This window comes from Capsella rubella, unplaced genomic scaffold (assembly GCF_000375325.1).
Source record: "Capsella rubella cultivar Monte Gargano unplaced genomic scaffold, Caprub1_0 scaffold_6, whole genome shotgun sequence".
Classification (NCBI taxonomy): Eukaryota; Viridiplantae; Streptophyta; class Magnoliopsida; order Brassicales; family Brassicaceae; genus Capsella; species Capsella rubella.
The window spans coordinates 8,123,945-8,146,908 of record NW_006238918.1 but is presented as its reverse complement, the minus strand read 5'-3'; the positions used below and the strand labels follow the sequence as shown (position 1 = coordinate 8,146,908).

Below are 22,964 nucleotides of genomic sequence, written 5' to 3'. Positions count from 1 at the left end.
CAACATTCACAAATAAGAATTTTATGTTTTAAATGTATTTGTTTGGAAGTAATTTTGATATGTAAACCTCGGTTAAAATAATCATAGGAGTATATATATATAGTTTTGAAATCCATATAGACTGAAAAAAATTACATTAAAAATACACCAATCAGGTTAATTTTCACATTTTGAAAAAAAAGAAAAAAAAAAGTGTTTTTAGGCTACAAAACAAAAACGCAGCGTTTTGAAGGATAACCTTTTTGGATACGTCATCAGCAAATAAGAGATATTTTGATAGCAGTCACTAGTCATACTCTGTTGGCTTCGCCTTGAGGGCCTCTCCTCAGCTTTTGAGTCTCTCGCTTATGGCCGTTCCCGGATTCTTCTCTTCCACGGCGCTTCTACGTAATTTCTCTTACTGAATTCACAATTTTATTTTATTTTATCTATTTACTTACAATATCTATTGTCTTCTTCGTGTTGTTATTGCTATTTGCTATTCTCATGGACCTTTTTGATTGAAAGCTTTCTTCTTTGCATTCCATTTGAATTCACTGAAATTTTTCAATCCTCTCCTGAAATTTGTCTCAGAAATTATATAAATTGACTTGTGGTACTTGCAGGACATTGTCCTGTATCGAACACAGATGAGGGAGGAAGCTGCTTCAATGTCGCACCTCGTCGATTTTTTCATCCTCATCGGCTCAACACTAGTGCTGGGTACTATGAAATTTCCTTTCTTTCATTACCCAGTAATTGCATGAAGTAAAGTTGAGTTTTTTTTTTTTTTTTTTTTCATAGTAATTTCGTTGGATTAAGTTTTGTTTGCTTATAGTATCCTATTGTGTGAGTTTTGTATTACCAAGGTGATAGTTCAGTTTGGTTATACGTTCTTAGTCAATGGTTTTTGTGAATCTTGAGATACTGTACAAGCTGAAAGATCTTGTATTCACCATTTATTGTTCTCATAGTGGAGCTCCTGAACTATATAAGAGCCGTGTATATGGTTGGTCCAAAGTTGTTCTCTCTTTTTTTTTTTTTTTTTTTTTCATTTTTAGTTTGTTAGTGTACAGAAACTATAAGTTGAGATCATAGTTTTCATCTGTGGATTGAGCTAGGGAATGTGTATAAATGTATTTCCGTAGTACTTGATGCATTAGGCTACCTTAATCTGTAGTAAAAGGTTAAAAAGGGCCAAATTTTGAATGGACTTGTTTCACATTACCAGGAGTGGATTTCTCAATTGTAACAGTGACTATTTTACAAGAAAATATTTGCGGAAGAATAGGACTCAAGCCATAGCAGAGTATTTGGGTTCAGCTTCAGATCCAAAGAAGCCAACTGGGAAGTCAAGTTATCATCCCTCAGAAGAAATCAAAGCATATGTGCCAGAGAATCCTGCAGATTCTAGGCTTTCACCTCCAGAAACTGCTAGAACCATCATTGAGGTATTATTTTATGGCATCTTTCAGTGAATATAAGATAAAGTTCTGATAAAATTGTTGTAGGACCAATATCTTAATGTCTAATTAATTACAATCATACTTTAGTGTGAATAGTTCAGCGTGCTACCTAATTATAATTTATACGTTCATCTATAAAAAAAATCGAGATTGGTGCCTGTAACCTTATATGTTCCACCATTTTCAGTTTAGCTCTACATTTTTACTTTTCCAAACCTGTTTTTGTGGATCTGACATTTCCCGTAGTGTGTCTTGTTCAGGTGAATAAAAAAGGAACCCTGATGCTTTCAGGTTTACTTGGTATTGGAGTTCACGAGAATATTCTATGGCCGGATATACCTTATGTAACAGATCAACATGGAAGTAAGTTAAAAGAAATGCTTTTCTTTACTTCGTATATATTCTGTTGAGTTATAATTGTCAAGCATTGAATTGAATTACCCTTCTGCTCTGCAGATATATACTTTCAAGTAAAGGAAAATGAGGACATAATGCAGACTGTTGTTGCTTCTGATAATAATTATGTGGTATGTTGTCTTTCCAGGCATGTTATGAATATCCCATTACACCGCATGCACCTTACAGTCGATTCATTAGAGAATGAATACTTTAAGTAATTTCAAGCCTAGCTTTTTACAGAGAGCTTTTTTTTTCTCTGTGATGTAATCTAAAGAATGGTTACCCTGTCATCTTATTTTGCTAACGTACCATTCTTCTGTATCTAAGCATGCAAAAGCATTCTTCAATAGCAGTCCTTTAGGTTTGGCCACTGCTTTCTATTCTTTTATGCTTTTCTTATACTGCTCAACGGTGTTAGTCTTTGCAGTTTGTGCTATTCTTTTCTCTCTATATACTAGTGAGGAGATAGAGATGTAATAAGTTACATGTCCAATGCAGCAAGTAATAGTAGGTTTTGATACAATGGAAATGATCAAGGACATGGAGCTGAGCAGTCCATCTGGTATTGGTTTTGAGATTGAAGAAATCGAAGATGGTGAAAGTGAAGTAGAGGATGAAAACAAGGGGGATGAGGATGAAGGAGAAGACAAGGATGACGAGGTTGGAAAATTTTCTTTCATCATTTGTGGTCAATTATCAAAGAACTTCACATGGAAAAAAACCTGTGTGATCCGTAATATGCTTCACAATATACTGTAATCTTGACTTCAGGAATGGGTTGCTGTTCTAGAAGATGGAGATGAAGACGATGATTATGTTTCAGATTCTGATGAATCACTTGGAGACTGGGCAAACTTGGAAACCATGCGGTATTGCCATCCCATGTATTTTGCCAGGAGGATGGCCGAGGTTATTTGCACTCCCAGATTTTGATTATGGTTTATTGAATATTCACCTTGTGAACGATCATAAAAACTTTGTTTGTCTGTCTAATTACAGGTTGTTTCAAATGGTCCTATAAATTGGATGGAGCAGCCGTCTGCTGGCCTTGCTATCCAGGGGCTCTTAAGTCGTGTCGTTGTGGAAGATCACTCAGATATCCAAAAACATATCTCTGGATCCAAGCCTACAGATATTGACAAAAACAAGGAGGGAGAAAACTCAGAAGAGAAATTTGAAGGCATTGGTACGCCAAGTGTAGATGAATCTGAGATCTTGCAGGTTGAAAACTTGAAAAATGCCATATCGTACTACAAGCTGGAGATAATTAGAATCCAGCTCATCACAGCGCAGGGACATCAGGTTTACGATAAAGCCTCTCCCTCTTTATTTTTTTTTCTGTTTAACAGGATTTATGTCTAATTTTACCGAAGTTAGTCCATGTTCTGAAGCTTGTAGTGTTTGGTTCGTTAGTTGTAAACCTGCTGGTTGCCATTTTTGGAGTGGCAATTATTATCTGTGCTCAAGCTTTTGCTTGGTTGTGTATTTTTGTTTTTTAAAACAGACTGAAGTGAAAGTGGAAGATGTCAGAAAAGCACAGCCTGATGCTATTGCTCGTGTATCAGATGGTATTGTGACTTGTCTAGAAGATGATGGTGATAAACTAACTGAAGCCCTCAAATCTCTTTGTTGGAGACATAATGGGATTCAAGCAGAGGTAAAAATACTGGAACTTATACGTTACATACTGGAATTTCGAAAGGAAGTTATGCTTTAACGGCTATATTGGCGATGATCATGAATAAATCCATATGTTATTACAATGTAGGAAGTGAAGCTCATCGGGATAGATTCACTTGGTTTCGATCTACGGATTTGTTCCGGAATGCAAATTGAGACATTACGGTTTGCATTTTCGATAAGGGTATGTCGTTTTTCTTTTCTTTCTTTTTAAGACTCTGTTTACTGATTGATGTTAGATACATTATCACAAGGCGTAACAATTAGATTAATTAATGTGGCCTGAGAACTCTCTATTGCAGGCAACATCAGTACATAACGCTGAGGGACAGTTGAGAGAATTACTATTCACTTCAGCACCGCCCAAACCGCAGAAACCAAAACAAACCAGTCAAAAGGAATCTTGATGATGTAGCTAGGAGAAACATATCCAACCACAGTTTCCGTGTATTAATGGAAGTGCCCTCACCAGTCAGACATGACCTAACTCCTGTTAACAGTAAAGATTGTTTGTGGTCAGACTGGCTTAGGTGGAGTCTCTTATGTAGTTTGATTGTTTTACAATTGATTCTTGACGCTGTATCTTTGTGTTATATGCTTCAAGTCTCTGTCTTAATAGAGCATTGAAATTTTAACCCATTTATACAATACACATGATATGTGAGCTTCAGTTGTGGAATACGTGCCAATTTTTAACAGCTTCTATACTACACACACGTCAATGAAGAAAGTCAACGCATTTCCTCAACCAAGAGAACAACAGAGAAAGTCAACGCGTTTTAGTTTTATGCTTTTAGCTCCAACATTATTCTCAGACCAAGTCTATGACCACTCAGAGAAGAAAGAAGAAAAATGGGAAAATGGTCGGAGTTGCCACCGGAGATTCTCCACTTGATCTCCCTAAAAATCGATAATCCCTTTGATCTTATCCACTTCCGGTCAGTTTGTTCCTTTTGGCGATCATCTAGTCTTCTCAAATTCAGACACACAACATCACTTAGATGTCCTCTTCCCCTTGACTCCGGCGGTTGTGGTGATGATTGTCATATCTTGAGCAGCCGTGTTTACCTTCTTAAGTCTCATAATCACGACCGTCCTCGGTATTGGTAAGAAACTATAAATAGTCTTCTTGATTTTTTCTTGAATCTTGATGATACATAGATAAAAAGAATTTGATCCTGCCAGGTTGTTTAAGCTGCAAGTAAAAGAGGATGGAGAAGTTGTTCTACATAGTTTGTTCTTAAGAAGAAACTCCTCTGTGTACGGATGCTTGTATCCAACTCTGTCACTTGATTTGCTTAATTGTCAAATCGTTGAGCTAGCGCAAGAACATGTGGCTTGTTACAGCGATTGGTATGAACTATTCGAATGCGTTTCAAAATGTGAAGAACGTATCGGCTTTATGGGGTTAACCACAGAGAACAACGAATTTATGATTCTAGGGAAACTCTCATTCAATGGTCTCGCAATGTATAAGTCAGTCGATAAGTGTTGGACTGAGCTTGAGATAACACCCGATTCGTGTTTTGAAGGGATCGTTCCGTTTAAAGGTAAGTTTTACGCCATAGATCGCAACGGAGGAACAACAGTTGTAGAACCAACTCTACAAGTGAATACATTTCAGCGGTCCAGACCTTGTGATAAGACAAGAAAACGTTGGGTAAGGACATGAACTATTTAGTACTGTCACCGTTTAGTACTTACATATATGGTTTTATGTTCATTCGTTACATGTCTTCAACAGCTTGTAATGTCAGGGGACAAACTCATACTCGTAGAGATGTGCACAAAGAGCAGATACAATTTTCACATACCAAACATCCGTGAGAAAAAAATATGGTTCGAAATATCAGAGTTAAACGAGGAGAGAAACGATTGGGATCAAGTGGAAGATATAGATGGTCGCGTCTTGTTCTTAGAACACTATTGCACTTTCTCATGCTTGGCTACTGAGATTCCAGGCTTTAGGGCAAACTCTATAATCTTCATGGACTTGTGGGGAGGATCTGACTCGTATGAACATGAAAGCATTCTCGTGTTTGAATTCAATGAGCATGGCGTAAGATCTTTAAGAGATATACCAGAGTATATAGAGCTGTTTCCATATCCCCCTGGTTGGGTAATCTCCAACTAATGATCATATCTTGATCAGTTTATTCTATGTAACGAAGTTTTTTTTCTTTCTTCTGTTGTTAATTGTGAACAAAGGCTGGCTATATCTATATTGTAATTGCCCTTCGATATGTTACTTGTAAAAGTAGAATAAAACAATCATCTTGACATATAATAAGATGATGGTTGACAAACACACCTATATATACTTGGAAGTCCAGACAAATAGTATTTGTAATATCTGGTCTTAGCTAGGTTCGAGATTAGCTGCTGGGAGGAGACTATAATTAACAGTACTTACTGGTCAAAACGGATTTTGGTTTTTTTTCACCCTAAAATTCAATGTAACTATGTTTAGTTTAAGGACACACTAGAGACCTAGATGGAGAGATGATGATTCTCTAATTTTATATAATATGATTCCAAACAAGAAGAATGATTGTCCAACTTGTTAATAAGTTTACCCTATATACAGCTTGCATTGCACGGCAAGCAAGAAAGTCAACACAAGATCAAGAACATAGAAATTTTTTATATAAGCTCCATCTTCACATTCTCATCAGATCTAATCAAACTGCTAAATCCAAGTCATAAGAGAAAACAAAAAAAATGAGGAACTGGTCGGAGTTGCCACTAGAAATTATTCACATGATCTCTGCGCGAATCGACAACCCCTTCGATCTGATCCATTTTCGATCGGTATGTTCATGGTGGCGATCCTCTAGTCTTCCCACATTCCGACCAATTCCATCACTTAGATGTCCTCTTCCTCCAGATGTCGGGGGCTGCGGAGATGACTGTCATATCTTAAGGAGTCGTGTTTATCTAATCACGTCTCTTTCTAGCGTTCCTCACCGGTTTTGGTAATTAAATCTTCTTTTTACAGTTTTTGATCCAAAACTTACCATAAATTGGTCGTTATTTTTCATTTTTGAAATCTTAATGAGTGTGTTAAAAATACCATATCAATCATAATTGCAACTTTTAATGTAGTGTACTTAATTAGTAAAATGAAAGCTCGAGTTGAAAAGTTTTAATGAAATTTTTGTTGCAATGTTCCTCGCAGGTTGTTTAAGCTACAAGAAGAAGAGAATGGAGAACTTGCTTTGCAATGGTTGTTCAGTAGAATCACCTCCTCTACGTGTGGAGGTTCATATCCAAGTCTATCACTTGACTTGCTCAACTCTCAAGTCATTGAGCTAGCTCAAGAACATGTCGCTCGTTACACCTATTGGTCCGACCTATTTGATGATGAGGGTTATCCGAGTAACGGTGAAGACCGTATTGGCTTTGTGCAGTTAGATCCAGAGAACAAGGAATTTATGATTTTGGGAACGCTCTTCTCCCGGGGCCTTGGCATGTATAGGTCATATGAGGAGCGTTGGACCGAGATCAAGACAACACCAAATATATTTCTAGAAGCGTTAGCATCGTTTAATGGACATTTTTATTCCATAGAAAGAACCGGACTGATGAAAGTGGTAAAGCCATCTTTAGAAGTGAATTCGTTTCACCGGTCGAGGCCTTGCGATAAGACAAGGAAACGTTGGGTAAGATCACAACTTTTTAAAAACACTTTGATTTGGTTACAAATTAACTTACAATACAACTTTCTTTCTATGCGATTAATCAAAACACTATCACTTTTTTATTGTTGCCATCGAATAATCAATATTATCTATATCCTGATTTCACATAATAATAATATTGGTTACTATCAGCTTGTCAAGTCCGGAGACAAACTTCTACTAGTAGAAATGTGCACCGAGACCCGAAACGAGTATTTCACACCAAGTCTCCTAGAGGAAAAGGGATGGTTCGAGGTTTCGGAGTTAGACGAAGAGCGAAACGATTGGATTCAAGTGGAAGATGTAGGTGGTCGCGTCTTGTTCTTGGACTTCTATTGCTCTTTCTCTTGCCTGCCTACTCAGATTCCGGGTTTCAGACCCAACTCTATAATCTTCGTCAATATTTTTGGAGGTTATGAACATGATCGTTATCAGGTGTATGAATTTGGTAAGCAAGGGTTTCGATCATTGGGAGATATCTCCGAGTATGTTCAGCTTTTCCCATCTCCCTTATGGATAATCTCCAACGCATGATTTGATTATCACAACAAAAGCGAACATGTTTGCGTCATAAGATAGGTTGGTTGGTATATCTTATAGAGCATAGTCAAGATTGAACTAAAGTTTTATACGAAATCACTTAAACAACTTTAAGAATTGTGTCAAGTAAATAGATGTAATGTTTTAATTAATAAAGCGGACACAACAGTGTAATAAGACAAATTTATGTGAGTGAGGGATTTGATATGGACCAGCTACTAGAAGATGCATGCCAGCTTTTATTTACGATGAGATAAGCAACTCCAAACTTGAAAATTGACAATCAAAGAAACAGCACTTATCAAGTCGCATGGGTCCATGGCCGATCATGTTGCAGCTCCAATAAAATCTTTATTAACTTTTTTTTTTTACCAATTTTTGTCGTTCACTCCTTCACATATTGGTAGGATTAGGAAAAAAGAAGAATTGTTTTCTTTTTCCCTTTAAATTAAATCTTTTTGTTTTTCTCTGCTTGCCACCAAACATCCATCCATCCTTAAAAAAAAAAAAAAATTGTAGATACTAAAAAAAAGGAAAAAAAGAAAAATGATATAGCTAAATAATTGAGAAAAAAAAATCAGCGTAAAATAAAGAAAAATCACCTAAAAATAACGAATCACTTGATGGTAGCTCAATCAATTATTTGGAAGTACAAAGCGTACTAATAATAGTTTAATTTAAATATCTCCTAAAAAACTGTAGCTAATAATAATACGACAAATATTAATTCTATTATTTATTGTATATAAATACTATAAAATGGTATATGTGGCAAATCGATTGATACAAATACTTATTGAGAAAATACTTAGGTTTCTATAGATTAGTTTGGACTAAACATAATTAGAAGCGATGGTTAGCCATCATGCGACTAAAGACTATCGATAATAAATAAATAAAATTTAAACTAAAATTTTAGTTTAGCTTAGTGAAAAAACACAATTTAAAATTATCTTGGATTAAACAACATAACCTCAAACTAACCATCTGATTAGTATTCTAATCAATCAGTCTAAGATAAACTTGGAATTAATATATGGTTCAAGTCCTTTTCATCTAACGCTTTCACAAATTTCCTGAGTTTGAGATCAATACTCAATGATGTAGTGGTTATATGATTATTTTAATTTCTTCATTGATGCTACTGAATTAATCATTTAAGCTATTTGTCCCATCACCGAGGATATTTCTAAGCTATCTCTTTAGGATTATCATTATTCTATCAATTTCGATAAGTTTTGATCAGTTTCATAACGTTTTATACAAAACGTTTGCTCAGTAGTAATTTATTTTTATCATTATTGATTTTTCGATTAATTAAGTTTATATCTTCGGCAACGGCATTATCAATCAGCTGCATTAGTCAAACCTTAGTTTTGTCCGCTCTAAAGACAAAACTCATGTACAGCACATGTAGATAGGTACCAAAGAATATTGTATTCTACGATTAACTAAGATATAACTGGACAAAAAAAAATATAGAAACAATTCGGTGACAGCTAAAATCCTAATTCAAACAATCAACCCAAAAAAAATACGTACCTAACGACACAATCTACGCGAAGGCTTTTTTGTAAGCCAACTTGGTTTCTTCTTCTTTCCTACTTCTTTGTGCAATTTTTGAATAAAACAAACGAAAACATATGTCGGGTTAGTCGTAATGTCGTATTATGTACATAATTTTTGAGAAAACATATTTGTATTCTTCCACCCAAAATTTGGCTATACACCTAAATGGACCATAATTCTATTGTAGATTGCTTGTTGCCAAATAATTTTTATGGAAGAAAAAGAAAATTGAAAATGTATTCATGCGAGCAAGAAAAAACACGGTAAAGATTATAGACAAAATATACTAACTAGTTACCAGATTTAGTCATTTTAATTTTGAGATGGATAACAATATACTATTGCTAACCAATTTTTTTTTTTTCATTTTATGCAGAATTGATTTGTAGTTAGATTGGGTAGCTGAAAAATAATGGAGGTGCATTTATATTGGCTATGCCATTGTTTTTCTTGGGTTAGGAAATACATGTAAAATAGGTTCAATTCAATCAGCCTTTTAGCCTTGTACCCCATCAACGAACCTACTAGTTAAATTTGCAAGATGATGCTCGATAGATATGTACATAGTGCACTGATCGTCGTCTTTCTTTGGAGTGGCAACATGTGCTTTTTTGCACTTTAGATCAAATTGATAACGAATTGAAATCTATTTATCCAAAAGTTTTTTATTGTTTAAAATCTAATTGTTGCATCGTAATTAGCAAATACTTAAATAACTAAAATTAATTTATCCCTGATAACATTGTATTCTTCTAATTATAGTCGATATGCTAATAAGAACATATATAAATGTTCTTCTATAAAGAAAAACGGATGTAAAAACTCATTCATATAAGAACATAACATAACATAACATAACACATCAACTTCAATTTTCGTTAATTAATTTTTAAAATTTTCCAAAATAAGATTTGTTTCATCTTTTTTGTCCGTTTTCGTATAATGTGATCCACCACCTAATGACCCAATGCTTTAAAAAAAAAAAAAACTTATCAAAACGACTAAATAAATAAATAAAATAAAATAAATTAGAGATTGTCAATGACGTGAAACATGATGACTAGTTGATCAACAAGAAGACGGCCACGTTGAAAGCTTTGAATTACAGCTATTAGCTCTATTACATTTTTAACATTTCACTATATATGTTTTTACGTAACTGTACTTACGTGAACACTTATTTATAGTACGAAGACGTGTTTTGTTTCTCCCCCAAAAAAAAACCAACTCATTACGCTTTTTTCTATTTTTTCTCCTTTCGTCTTCTCTTCTTCTTTCAACAACCAAAAATCACCATTCTTATTATCTCTACAAGATACACATCAAGATTTATAGATTTCTTTCTTGAAAACACCATTTCCACGGCTTCAAATCTTCATATTCTCCAGGTTAGTGTTTATTTCATTTCTCCTTTTTGTTTTCTGGGTTCGTTATTGTTGACAGAGAGTCCATTACATCAGTTTCTTACGAAAATGCGATCTTAGGGTTGTGATTTTTTAGCCTTTTTCATTCTTTTATCTGATTGTTCTTGCTTTTTTTCCTAAACCCAATTTGAAAACACACAAGAATTAAACACCCAAATTGCCAAATATATGGCAAGTTTTAACGTGTTAGCTGTGTAGAACCAACGTACGTTACGTAATGTAAATTTATTGCAGATTATCATGGTTTACTAGTATGGATGTATAGTGAGTTTTATAGGATCAAACAGGGTTTTCACAAGAGATATGGAACTGTTAATTAGAGAGTTAAAAGGGTAATTAATAAGCATAGCATTGTATGGACGGTCGAGCCATAACTTTGAAGTGGACCCGATATGAGTTGATTGGTACCATACATTTTAGATCTTTTTTTTTTTTTGTCAAATTTAAATTTTTTTTTTTTTAAATGACAGCAAGAAAACAGTATATTTTTCTGTTGTTTACAGGAGTTTTAGTTTCGTTTAAACAAATCTAGTTAGCTTTTTGTATATTTCCTAATTATGGGAAAATTAATCTTGATAACCTAAGAATTGTTGAAACTGTATACGATGTTTTGATAATGGTTTAGCTTAGATCATTGACGTGGAACATCTCAAATAAATAGGACGAAATAGGTTACTGTATAAATTAATGGATTTATTAACGCAGTTCTAAAATTACAGAATTAATATTTTCTTCGTTTTCTAAAATTTATAGTTTCTCTTAGCCAACTCAAATTCAGAAACCAAAAGGAAAACGACAATTTGGAAAAAATAAAAACAAAATAATGAAAACCGAAATTTATATTCTCTTCTTTGTGCTTTCTTGTTGGTGTTTTCTTTCTATTTATGGTTGTTGTTTGATTTGAGAAGGGTTCCCAAGGGCTACTAGATGCACATTGATATTTATAGGTTTTAGTGAAATCATTTTCGATAAAACAAATAATTAGTAGTGCTCTTCTTTTATCATTCTAGCCGACGATAACATCATCGTTTTCCAATAAATATAGGGTGATCGACTTAAGTATAGTCGTATTCCATTGAGCTGAGAAACAAAGCTTAGTGGCTAAACCACTAGACTTTTATTTTGCGTATTAATGAAATGTTAGGTTGATGTTTAGTTTATATGTATGGATGTGGAGAATTTAGGTCAGATTGATTTTAGTGGAGACTTTTCGTATCATTTTTTTGTTGATTTTAGAAAATGTAAATTCCAAATGAACCAAGAACTCAGAACTCCCTAGAAAAGTCCTTTTCCTTGGCCAATATTTTACCGTGAATATTCTCTAATATATATTTTGTTTGCCATCGCATATGCTTTTTTCAACAATCTAAATAATAAAATTATATATGCAATTGAATTGACTTTAAGGGTTTATACTTGTCACTCATTTGTGGTTTAATAAATGAATCAATAATACAAGACAAGTCAGAAGATTTTAAAAAATATTTTCAATCTTATAGGTGTCAACTAATTGTTGTTTGTTACAGGGTAAAAAATAGAAGAAAATGGAGGAGAAAACAAACTATGTTGGGATACAAGTAGAAGAAGAGCTTCCAAGTCTACTAAGAAAAGCCACAACAGAAGAAATGGTTGGCTTTGACAATTACAGTGATCAGAGTGGTCATCCTAGTCCTCACATTATCAGTCGTTTTCATCCTTCTCATGCCTCCACGACTACTTTGGTATGTCACTTTCCACATTCGCAAAAGTTAGGTTGTAAAAACTTATTAAATTATATGACTAGTCCCGAGCTAATTATGTTAAACATATATATTTATATGGACAGAATGGTCAAGAAGCACCAACAAGATCAATAGAGGCAATGGAAGGTCATCATAACTACAATGAGACTTCTTTGTGGACTCATCAAAGAAAACCATCAATCTCAATGCCAACTTCACCAAATATTCTCATAACCTCCGATCCTACAACATCTTTGTCTTCTGAGAGCAACAACAACGTTGGATCAACTGGCAAATCTGTCAAGTTTCTGTCTCAGCCTATGACCAAAGTCTCATCTCTCTACATAGAGACCGGTAATAATGATGGTGATCGTCGTCGTAGCCATGATAACCATCAGCATCATCATCAACAGCAACAGAGTGGTCGTCATCATCAAGATCATAACCCGGCGACGCACAAGCTTAAAGACAACAGGTACAACTCGTTCAAGACTTGGTCGGGGAAACTCGAGAGACAATTCACAAGAAAACCAGCTGCTATTGAACCGGAAACACCAAACCGGAATAACCAGAGTTTGAATACCAATGAAGCCATGCCTGTGGACCGTTACTATGATGCCTTAGAAGGTCCTGAATTGGAGACTCTCCGGGTACGTACCAACGCTTATATTTCTATATATATTAGAATTGAATTAATATGATTTGATTTCAGTCATATATATTAAGCTTGTGCTTTAATACTTCATAACTCTCTTTTATATTCTTCCTACGTTGCAGCCACAAGAAGAGATCGTTCTACCAAATGATAAGAAGTGGCCATTTCTTCTCCGTTACCCGATCTCCACCTTTGGTATGTGCCTAGGAGTGAGCAGCCAAGCCATAATGTGGAAAACCCTAGCGACCGCAGCGCCAACCAAGTTCCTCCACGTACCTCTTTGGATTAACCAAGGTCTTTGGTTCATCTCAGTGGCTTTGATCCTCACCATCGCCACTATCTACCTCCTCAAGATCATCCTCTACTTCGAAGCTGTACGCCGAGAATACTACCATCCAATCAGAATCAACTTCTTCTTTGCTCCTTTCATTTCTTTACTCTTCTTGGCCCTTGGTGTCCCACCTTCCATAATCACAGATTTGCCGCATTATCTTTGGTACATCCTTATGTTTCCTTTCATCTGTCTTGAGCTCAAAATCTATGGTCAATGGATGTCCGGTGGTCAACGACGGCTCTCCCGAGTTGCCAACCCGACGAACCATCTCTCGGTTGTCGGGAACTTTGTCGGGGCCTTGCTTGGTGCGTCCATGGGACTTAGAGAAGGCCCTATATTCTTCTACGCCGTTGGGATGGCTCATTACTTGGTACTGTTCGTGACTCTATACCAAAGGCTACCGACCAACGAGACTTTGCCTAAAGATCTTCACCCTGTCTTCTTCCTATTCGTTGCGGCTCCAAGTGTTGCCTCCATGGCTTGGGCTAAGATCACTGGCTCCTTCGATTATGGCTCCAAAGTTTGTTACTTTATAGCCATTTTCCTCTATTTCTCATTGGTAAGTTTTATCTATAATTATAACTCATACGTATTCCCTTCTTCAGAAAAGTATTCACTAATACAAATCTTCCCTTTCTTTGATTTATAGGCTGTTCGGATTAATTTCTTCCGTGGAATCAAGTAAGTTTAAGCAAAGTACTTCTGTTTTAATTCGTTTTTAGTTATCCGGTAGCTCAACTTCTTATACACGCTACTTTTGTTTTTTTCTTATAGATTTTCGTTGTCATGGTGGGCGTACACATTTCCGATGACCGGTGCTGCAATTGCAACCATCAGGTACGCAACAATGGTTAGGAGCACCATGACTCAAATCATGTGTGTAGTCCTCTGTGCCATTGCAACGTTAGTCGTGTTTGCACTGCTCGTGACCACCATCATCCACGCCTTTGTTCTTCAAGAACTTTTTCCCAACGACCTTGCCATAGCCATCAGCAACCGCCCAAGACCCAAACAGAATAGCCATCACCGCTGGCTCGACCAACTGAGAAATGTAAGCTCAGAGAACATCGAGAATTACTTGAAATTCACAGACTCGGACAGCAGTCAGAGTAATGATCTAGAAGCTTGCAATGTCAAAATCCCAGAGAGTGATTCAGCCTAAATCGGAAGATCATAAACAGTTTTCAACCCCTGGTATAGTCATATCCCAAGTTTTGGTTTTGATTTGTTGTCAGTGTCTCTGACACAAGTGAGGAACCTAGTAGCGTATATGTTGCTGTGGTTCTAATGAGCATGTGTGTAAAGTAGTAGTAAACAAACGGTAGGGGTTGTCTACAATGCTGAACCGATCCAAACAAACCAGCATCTCTTAAAGCGGAACTATTAGCAGTTATCAGTTTACAATGTGCTGCCCACTAGAATCTTTAACGACCATGTAAACTTGTTTTGTTCCAATAAATAAAAAGTTTTGAGGGGTTATCATTGTATCAACAGCATGAGACATATGATGGATCAAAATATTATGGTTCTAGTCAGATCAGCAAGGCTAAGAGTAATAGTTAATGGCTACCGGAATATCTCAATATCAGACTGAGATCAATGATATAAGATCAAAGCCAAATTACCAAACAACAACAAAAATCAAGAACTTGAGATATATTGGAAAATATCAATTTTACTTAAACAGATTACAGAAACAGAAATCAAGAACCTTCAAGAAACAAAAGGCATAAGAATCAACGCTTGAACTCAGCAACAAACTAGCAGTAGAATTCCACAATTGTCCTACGAACAAATCTAAATTCTCAAAGCAAAAGAGACAAAATCTTCGAAAATCTAGTTCCTGTACAAAAGATTTCGATGCATACATACCCGAGGAAGTTCAATTCAGTTCGATTCGACTCATATTCCATTTAGCCGCCAAAGAAAGAAAAGAAACCGCGTTTCTTAGGCTCTTCCTCGACCATAACAGCCTTCATACTATCTTGCTCCACGAGTCTCCAAGCTGCCTGCTCAAATGCCAATCCCGCAAGCGTTGGAGGCTTGTTCAGAACAAGCGGAAACCCCCGATTCGTGCTTCGAATAACCTCAGAATCTTCAGGAATCGCACCGAGCAATGACAACCCCAACATCTCCTGCACATCTAACACTGACATCATATCCTCTCCTCTGATCATATCAGTTCTTACTCGGTTCACAATCATCTTAATATCCCGGATTCCATCGCATTCTAGCAAACCCGTGACCCTATCGGCGTCCCGCAACGCTGTTATATCAGGAGTTGTTACAAGAATTGCCTCATTCGCCGGAGTAATGGCTGTTATGAATCCGGCATCGATTCCTGCAGGGCAATCAATGATGATAAAATCCGGTGAACCTTCCGGTCTCGTTTTCAACGCATCTACAAGCCATTCCAATGCTTTGCCACCAAATCCCATCGGAAGTTTCGATCTAGGTTTCGAAATACATAGCAATTCGAAATTCGACCAACGCTTATCACGTACCAGAGCTTGATCGAGACGGCAATCTCCGTTTATAACCTCGACGCAGGTGTAATTGACACGATTCTCTAACCCTAGGAGGAGATCGAGGTTTCGGAGTCCAAGGTCGGCGTCAATGGCAACGACTGAGAAACCATAACGAGCGAGAGAGAGACCAACATTTGCGGTGGTTGTCGTCTTTCCAACTCCGCCTTTTCCGGAGGTGATAACAACGATACGCGGCGTTTCTCCAGCGAGCTCCGGTTTGCGATTGAACTGAAGAACTGATCGTATTGGACTCCGTCTGCTAGGGTTTTTCACGAATCGTGGTGACGATGACGTTAGAGGATTGTGTGAAAGCGAAGACGGAAGCAGAAGAGATTGATGATTCGTGGAGAACAATCTCAGAGACGCCATTGATGATAGTGCTGCTTCTTCAGCTGTGTCTCCAGAGAGACAGAAATGTTTCACCGAGCGTTGTGGCTTGAGAGGGTTTACGGTTTATCAAGAACTTTTTTGAGATTCCGGTTTATAAATTTCTCCACTGTGAACCGGTTAAAGATTTAACCAAACACACAAATACAGTAATCTGTTGGTTCTACCGGTTTATGATTCATCCGTAATATACAAATGTTACAAACAAATGGCGAAATGAACAAACAATCAAAGACTCTACAAGTTACAATTCAAACAAAATTATAATTTGAGATACCGGTACACAGCTTCGGTTTCCCGGTTAATGTATTGTCCCTCTATATATATAGCAATGTCTATTTTTATCTGCCAGCGTTGGTCATTAGCTGAGAGAACACTTGGCTGCTACTGATTATGCCTGAAGTTCCATCGTCTGCACTGTCTCTCTCTGTGTTTGAGCCACTAGATGGACCTCGTCGAGCCGTTCCTGAACCGGTATTGTCTCCATTAACTTCCTCAGGCTTGTCTAGTGGTCCGGATTCTTGAAGTTGAAGCACATGTTCCAAATTCCAAAGAACATCGCCAATTGTTGGTCTATCCACACCGTAATCCGCACAGCATTTCTCTGCAGTTTCGGCGAATTTTTTCAATGAGCATGGTTTGATCTGATCAGCGATATTCGGATCAACGATTTGGTCGAGCATCCCTTTCTTTTGCCATTCAATTGCCCATTCCGCTAAATTCACTTGTTCCCTGACAAGAAACGGATCAACAGCGGGTCTAGCGCAAAGAACTTCGAATAGAACAACACCAAACGAATAAACATCGGATTTATCTGTGAGCTGCTGTCTTCTGAAGTATTCAGGATCAAGATACCCGAAGCTTCCTTTAACGCCAGTGCTCACATGTGTCTCATCAATACAAGGACCGGATCTTGAGAGTCCAAAGTCTGCAACTTTGGCTACATAGTTGTTATCTAGTAAGATATTGGTGGATTTTATATCTCGGTGGATGATTCCTTGCGAAGAACCCGTGTGAAGGTAATGAAGACCTCTGGCTGCACCAATGCAAACCTCAAGCCGTTGTTTCCAAGATAAAGGCGGATTGGTGGATCCGTACAAGTGACTTTTGAGCGGTCCTTTATCCATGTACTCATAAACCAGAATCATCTCAGACTGTTCTTCGCAATACCCAACAAGCGAAACCAGATGGCGATGACGGATCTTAGAGAGAATGGTTATCTCAGAGAGAAACTCCGGTAAGCCCTGTCTTGAACCAGGGGAGCCTCTCTTCACAGCTACTTTGGTGTTGTCTTTAAGAGACCCTTTAAAGACCATTCCAAATCCGCCAACTCCTATTACTAAGCTTCTGTCAAAGTTATTGGTCCCGGATTGTAATTCCGCGAAAGAGATTCTCAGAGTGTGATAGCCACTAGAACTAACAGTTCTTTCAGTTGTTCTACTGTTAGAACTGCCTCTAAACCTCCTCAAAGGTGTCCATCCCGTGCTCTCTGAACTCCTCGTCTTGGTGTTCTTGCGCCTGCACAAGCACAAAAGGCACAAGAAGAGTAGAGACAAGAACACAAAACCTCCCAATACTGAACCAACCACGATCCAAACAACATTCTTCTTTCTTCCAGATTCCACTTTGGAATTCACAGGACTCACAAGCCTCATGATCTCAACTCCATTCAATAAAGCATTAACCCTCGCAGGATTACTAAGATCAGACGGTCCAACGCTAATCCTCAACATTCCAGATAGATCAGATTCCGCAACAAAATCAATGTACAACGGAGACGCAAGCACATGGAAGGTAAGCGTGGAGAGATCAACATCTTTATACGCAAGATGATCATTGATAAAGACATTGAAATAGAGCTGATTAAGCGATGTACTTACGATATCGCAGAAATGCAAACGAACCAAATGTAGATCTCGTTTCGAATCAACCGGGAACCCCCAGCTAATGTTAAACCTTGCCTGCAACTCCTGATTGTCTCGATTCATCTCCTGAGCAGTCATGTAAACATTATCCGGAGCAATCTCTCTCGTGGCACCACCTTTCTGATAATTGGGAGGATGAGTAGTCCAAGCACGTTTTGCAGCAGCTCTCAACAGAATAAAGTCGTCATCAACAACCCAAGTCCTCCACAATGAATCATTAAACGGCGTCAATTTCAAACCACCAACGTTGATTCTATGAACAGTCTCAAGCACTTGAGATGACAAGTTACTGAAGATTTGAGCAGAGTTAGGGATTACAAACTTAGTTCCTTTATCCATTACATAATCCTCAGGTGCTGAAAACACTTCTACCGCATTAACAAACCCAAATCCAGAAGCTTTAGAAGGGACAAACAAAACCTCAAAAACAGGATCATCGATTTTGAGTACAAATTCTTTAACGACAACGGAACTAGTACCGAAACTGTTCATCACAGCGAACCCATTAATCAAAACTCCAAATTTCGCAGACCTTAAGTCAAATCCCGAAGCTTTAAAAGGCGCGAAATGGAGACGGATAAAGTGAGCACCTTTGCTGGTGACTTTGAATTTGTATGATCCTCCGATGGGGAAAACACGAGCCGTGTGGTATAAAACGGGCGAATCTGGAGATGGGTTCGGGTCAGAAATCGAAATGGATCCATCGGTTGAGAGAAAACTCGAACCAGGCTGTGAAGTGTCGCTGAGAAAAGAACGGATTGAGAAGAAAGAAGTGGTTGTGTTAGCGCCACAATTAAGAAGGTAATTATCAGGTGGAGTGAATGATGAAGCGAAACAGGGATGAAGAAGAGAGAAGAAGAAGAAGAAGAAGAAGAAGAGAAAGGTCTGGATTTGATTTCTGAGAAACGCCATTGGAGTGAAGCTTTTGGGGAAAGTTATGGGTTTATGAATTATGATATTATTAGAAGAGAAGAGAAGAGAAGAGAAGAGAGTGCGTTTTTGCTGTCGCTTCACTGTATTCATATTCACTGCTTTGTATTTTCTTCCCACTAAAGTGTGAGTGAAAGGGGAAAGTGTTTGGCCAAATCATTAAGAAGAACGAATTTTGTCAACAGCAAATGGGAAACCAAAGGGAAAGCTTTTTGTGTTTTTGTTTGTGATTCGGTGGCAATCATTTTCAAAAAGTTTTGCTTTTTATATAGTTTTGATTCATTTTTACTGATTCGGTTTAGTGAAGAAATGGAAACTTTAGGTTAATCATTTTCTTAAAGCTATATTAGTAAGGATGTTAGTTCTTTTTTAGAAAGATTAAAAAACTGTTTTTGTCATGAGATGTGTTTTAGACTAAGAGAACAGAGGACCTCGTGGTGTATTAACCTCATTGTAGGTGGTGATTATTGTGGTTTAAATTGCCCCAACCAAAAAAGTTTTGGAGTTTGGACTGACACATTAAAAATTTAATGAATAAATAATGATATTGTAATGTAGACACTAGACAGGTAAAAAATAAGGTAATTTAATGGGTAAATTAGATTATAGTATTAAATAGTTCACTCGTTACTATTCAACTAACTATAATAATTGAGAAAATGGAACCAACAATAATAAATTAGATTTTTTTACAAGTTTTTTTTTATTAGCATCCATCTTCCTTTACAAAAGTATAGAAAACAATATGATAAAAAATTACAATAGAACGCTAAACAGAAATTTATGAATCGATGTTAATTATATTTAGAAAAATATACAGTCCTGAAAAAAAAAAATATATATATATATATATATATACAGTCCTGTTTTTTTCAAATTATTCTTATGTTTTTTTCTGATTAATGTTTTATTTTTACGATTATCTGATTTTGTTTTTGTTTTCTTGTTAACATATCTTAAATAGAAAAAACTCCAAAAAACTATATTATCGGACTTGAAACATTAATTTGTAATCCATCTATGGCTCTTGTGTTCACAGTGGTCTCACCAAATCCACTATCACCCACACTATCATCGCTCCACGTGTCTTCTTCCCGCCATTGCTTTCGTCACGGCTTATCATCATCAGTAACCATCCGCCGGAACAAATCTCCGGTTAGATTCCCTTCACTACCACCGTTGCGTCATGTTTCATCTCGGAGCGTGAAAGCCTTCTCACAACTCCGATCCCCTCTAATCTCCCCCGATGATCACTGGTCTCAATGGGCCACTCTCTTCGCCGCCGGAGCTTTCGGTGTCTGGTAAATCACCTCGACCCCTAAAACTTCGAGTTTTTAAGAGTTTGTATACTGAAATCTCTGCAATTACTGACTTCTTGAGGTCGGAGAAAACGAGAATCGGAAGCATGGTGAGTGGTGCGTTGACCAGCACGTTACTTGGTCTCGCCGCGAGCAATTTAGGGCTGATTCCGTTCGAAACGCCGTCGTATGACTTCTTCATGGAGTTCCTTTTGCCGCATACGATTCCTTTGCTGTTGTTTAGAGCTGATCTCCGTCGTATTATCCGATCTACTGGGTCGTTGCTCATTGCATTCTTAATTGGATCTGGTAAAGGTTTCGTCTTTGCTTAGCTTGGATTCATTCTTAGGACCAAAACAAGTTAGGTCTTTGAGAATTCATGGATTTTTTAAGTGACATTGTCATAGATGATGTGGTTAGGGGGGATTATTGATTTGTATGTTGGTTTGGTGGCAGTTGCGACGATTGTTGGGACTGTGGTGGCTTTCTTGTTGGTACCAATGAGATCACTTGGTCCGGATAACTGGAAAATAGCAGCTGCTCTCATGGGGAGTTACATTGGTGGATGTAAGTTTGTCTGGAGCTTCTTCATTGCTTATTTGGCTTGTTAACAGTCAAAGGTACTTCATCGGTTTGAAAGGTTCTAGCTTTACTTTATAGATTCCAACAATCTGACATTCTTGCTTATTGAAAAAAGAGGAAAATCTTGCTTAAAATGTGCTTGTGTAATGTTTCTCAGAGCTTAGGAATGGCTTATTTGTGAGGAAAGATGATAAAATCTTTGTTGGTTCTTTAATATGCTCTGCAGCTCTTAACTTTGTTGCGATATCGGAGGCTCTACAGATTTCTGCATCTGTTATAGCAGCGGGTGTGGCTGTGGACAATGTCATATGCGCTCTGCACTTCATGGTTCTGTTTGCGTTGGCCTCAAAGATACCCCCTGAGACTTCCTCAACATCTTCCCCTGGTAAAGTTCATCTTAATCACATGTTATAATTTCTTGTGGTTATAAGGTATATGTTACAATGCGAAAGAATTATTAAAGAGCATGGAAAAGGTATTATCTTACTAGTGGCTATGGGTAACAGTTGGACCAATTATAGAGTCAGTGACCTCCTAGGTATTATGACTACATAATAATGTGCCTGGCAAATTATATTCTTGATAATAAATACTCAATACTGTTATATTATTACATAACCATTCTCATCTTCTAACTGCATTTGCATCCACATAAATGCGCCTGCCAAATAATGTATGGAAGAGAAAATTTTCATTACTTTTGAGTTTTGACAGAATGATTTTCAAATTCTAGTCGCAGTTGCATCCAGATATAAGCACAAAAACTTCTATTTAAAGTTCTATGTGACCTATGGCAGAGGCAGACATGACTAAGGATGACAAGCTTGAGGACAAGAACAGAGTGGTTTCGACTTCAGTTGCACTATCAATTTCCTTCCTAATATGCAAAGCTGCTATTTCATTGACAAAGCTATTTAACATCCAAGGAGGCATGCTTCCTGCAGTAACAGCCATCACTATCGTCTTGGCAACTTCCTTCCCTGACTTCTTTGATTCTCTGGCACCTTCTGCTGAAACCATCTCTCTTATTCTCATGCAGGTATCTCTTTCTTTACACTTATCCATTAGAGATGTATCATTAAGAGGCTATGCCTGACCCAGTTTAGGCCCTTTTATCTCATTTTAAGGCTAAACCCATCCCTGATTAAGCCCGAAGAATGTGGAACATGGTTTGGCCTTTCCAAACGAATAGGAAATAGTGATGGTTCTGTGTGGCTTCTCCTATTCTGTGATGGGTTTAGCCTCACTGTGGAACAGGCCTGTAATGGTGGCAGATTAGTAGTGGGTTTATCTAATTATTTGTTTTCAAATCTTTTTTGGTTTAGGTATTTTTTACAATTTTAGGAGCCACAGGAAGTGTATGGAATGTAATCAACACTGCTCCAAGTATCTTCCTGTTTGCTGTTATTCAAGTAATGGTTCATCTTGTTGTGACTTTGGTTCTGGGAAAGCTATTCTGTATCGACATGAAGCTACTCCTTCTAGCATCAAACGCTAACATTGGAGGTCCAACCACTGCTTGTGCCATGGCAACCGCAAAAGGATGGACTTCTCTTGTCGTCCCCGGGATTCTCTCGGGCGTTTTCGGGGTCTCCATTGCAACTTTTCTCGGCATTGGATGTGGAGTTTTTGTCCTCAAACGTTTATAGATTTTCTAAAGGACAGGTCTAATGATTGGAAAGGATTCTGAAAACCACACTCCTTTGTAAAATGTAATTGATGTTGTTTCATTAGTTTAGTTAAATGATACAGTTTTTTTTTTTTTAATTTGAATGTATGCATATATCTCTCAAATAAACAATAACCAAATCCATTGGTTGAGGTTTACGTGTTAAATGAAACATATGTCGATGGAGAGAAAAAATAA

The 22,964-nt window shown here is 37.2% G+C and overlaps 7 protein-coding genes across 8 annotated transcripts; 5 read left to right on the top strand and 2 right to left on the bottom strand.

Moving 5' to 3' along the window:
- The first annotated feature begins 295 nt into the window (after positions 1-295).
- LOC17884050 (uncharacterized protein At3g49140) lies at positions 296-4,205 on the top strand. 2 transcript variants are annotated; one of them, XM_023781663.1, is made up of 11 exons: positions 296-387; positions 606-702; positions 1,235-1,430; positions 1,706-1,808; positions 1,902-1,972; positions 2,343-2,504; positions 2,616-2,753; positions 2,844-3,146; positions 3,349-3,501; positions 3,613-3,708; positions 3,827-4,205. In XM_023781663.1, the coding sequence occupies exons 1-11, from the start codon at positions 348-350 to the stop codon at positions 3,929-3,931; spliced, it is 1,464 nt and encodes a 487-aa protein (XP_023637431.1). In that variant the 5' UTR covers positions 296-347; the 3' UTR covers positions 3,932-4,205. The 2 variants fall into 2 exon arrangements, with proteins under 2 accessions (XP_023637431.1, XP_023637430.1); XM_023781662.1 differs by having other exon boundaries at positions 1,211-1,430.
- A 171-nt stretch (positions 4,206-4,376) lies between these two features.
- LOC17881582 (putative F-box/kelch-repeat protein At5g24040) lies at positions 4,377-5,832 on the top strand. The gene is made up of 3 exons (XM_006289340.2): positions 4,377-4,630; positions 4,710-5,184; positions 5,269-5,832. The coding sequence occupies exons 1-3, from the start codon at positions 4,377-4,379 to the stop codon at positions 5,656-5,658; spliced, it is 1,119 nt and encodes a 372-aa protein (XP_006289402.1). The 3' UTR covers positions 5,659-5,832.
- A 413-nt stretch (positions 5,833-6,245) lies between these two features.
- On the top strand, positions 6,246-7,927 carry LOC17882224 (putative F-box/kelch-repeat protein At5g24040). The gene is made up of 3 exons (XM_023781644.1): positions 6,246-6,499; positions 6,703-7,186; positions 7,358-7,927. Exons 1-3 carry the CDS (start codon positions 6,246-6,248, stop codon positions 7,736-7,738), a joined length of 1,119 nt encoding a protein of 372 aa, XP_023637412.1. The 3' UTR covers positions 7,739-7,927.
- A 2,618-nt stretch (positions 7,928-10,545) lies between these two features.
- Positions 10,546-14,938, top strand: LOC17882282 (S-type anion channel SLAH3). Its single transcript, XM_006287195.2, has 6 exons — positions 10,546-10,701; positions 12,264-12,458; positions 12,563-13,108; positions 13,236-14,006; positions 14,097-14,128; positions 14,222-14,938. The coding sequence occupies exons 2-6, from the start codon at positions 12,282-12,284 to the stop codon at positions 14,607-14,609; spliced, it is 1,914 nt and encodes a 637-aa protein (XP_006287257.1). The 5' UTR covers positions 10,546-10,701; positions 12,264-12,281; the 3' UTR covers positions 14,610-14,938.
- Positions 14,939-15,080: 142 nt separating this feature from the next.
- Positions 15,081-16,417, bottom strand: LOC17884363 (putative septum site-determining protein minD homolog, chloroplastic). Its single transcript, XM_006289203.2, has one exon. It carries the CDS (start codon positions 16,342-16,344, stop codon positions 15,361-15,363), a length of 984 nt encoding a protein of 327 aa, XP_006289265.1. The 5' UTR covers positions 16,345-16,417; the 3' UTR covers positions 15,081-15,360.
- Positions 16,418-16,507: 90 nt separating this feature from the next.
- Positions 16,508-19,348, bottom strand: LOC17883994 (probable receptor-like protein kinase At5g24010). Its single transcript, XM_006289646.2, has one exon. It carries the CDS (start codon positions 19,308-19,310, stop codon positions 16,704-16,706), a length of 2,607 nt encoding a protein of 868 aa, XP_006289708.2. The 5' UTR covers positions 19,311-19,348; the 3' UTR covers positions 16,508-16,703.
- Positions 19,349-20,209: 861 nt separating this feature from the next.
- LOC111830096 (uncharacterized membrane protein YjcL) lies at positions 20,210-22,870 on the top strand. The gene is made up of 6 exons (XM_023781206.1): positions 20,210-20,518; positions 20,598-20,824; positions 20,972-21,082; positions 21,324-21,482; positions 21,895-22,136; positions 22,423-22,870. Exons 1-6 carry the CDS (start codon positions 20,238-20,240, stop codon positions 22,744-22,746), a joined length of 1,344 nt encoding a protein of 447 aa, XP_023636974.1. The 5' UTR covers positions 20,210-20,237; the 3' UTR covers positions 22,747-22,870.
- The last annotated feature ends 94 nt before the right edge of the window (positions 22,871-22,964 follow it).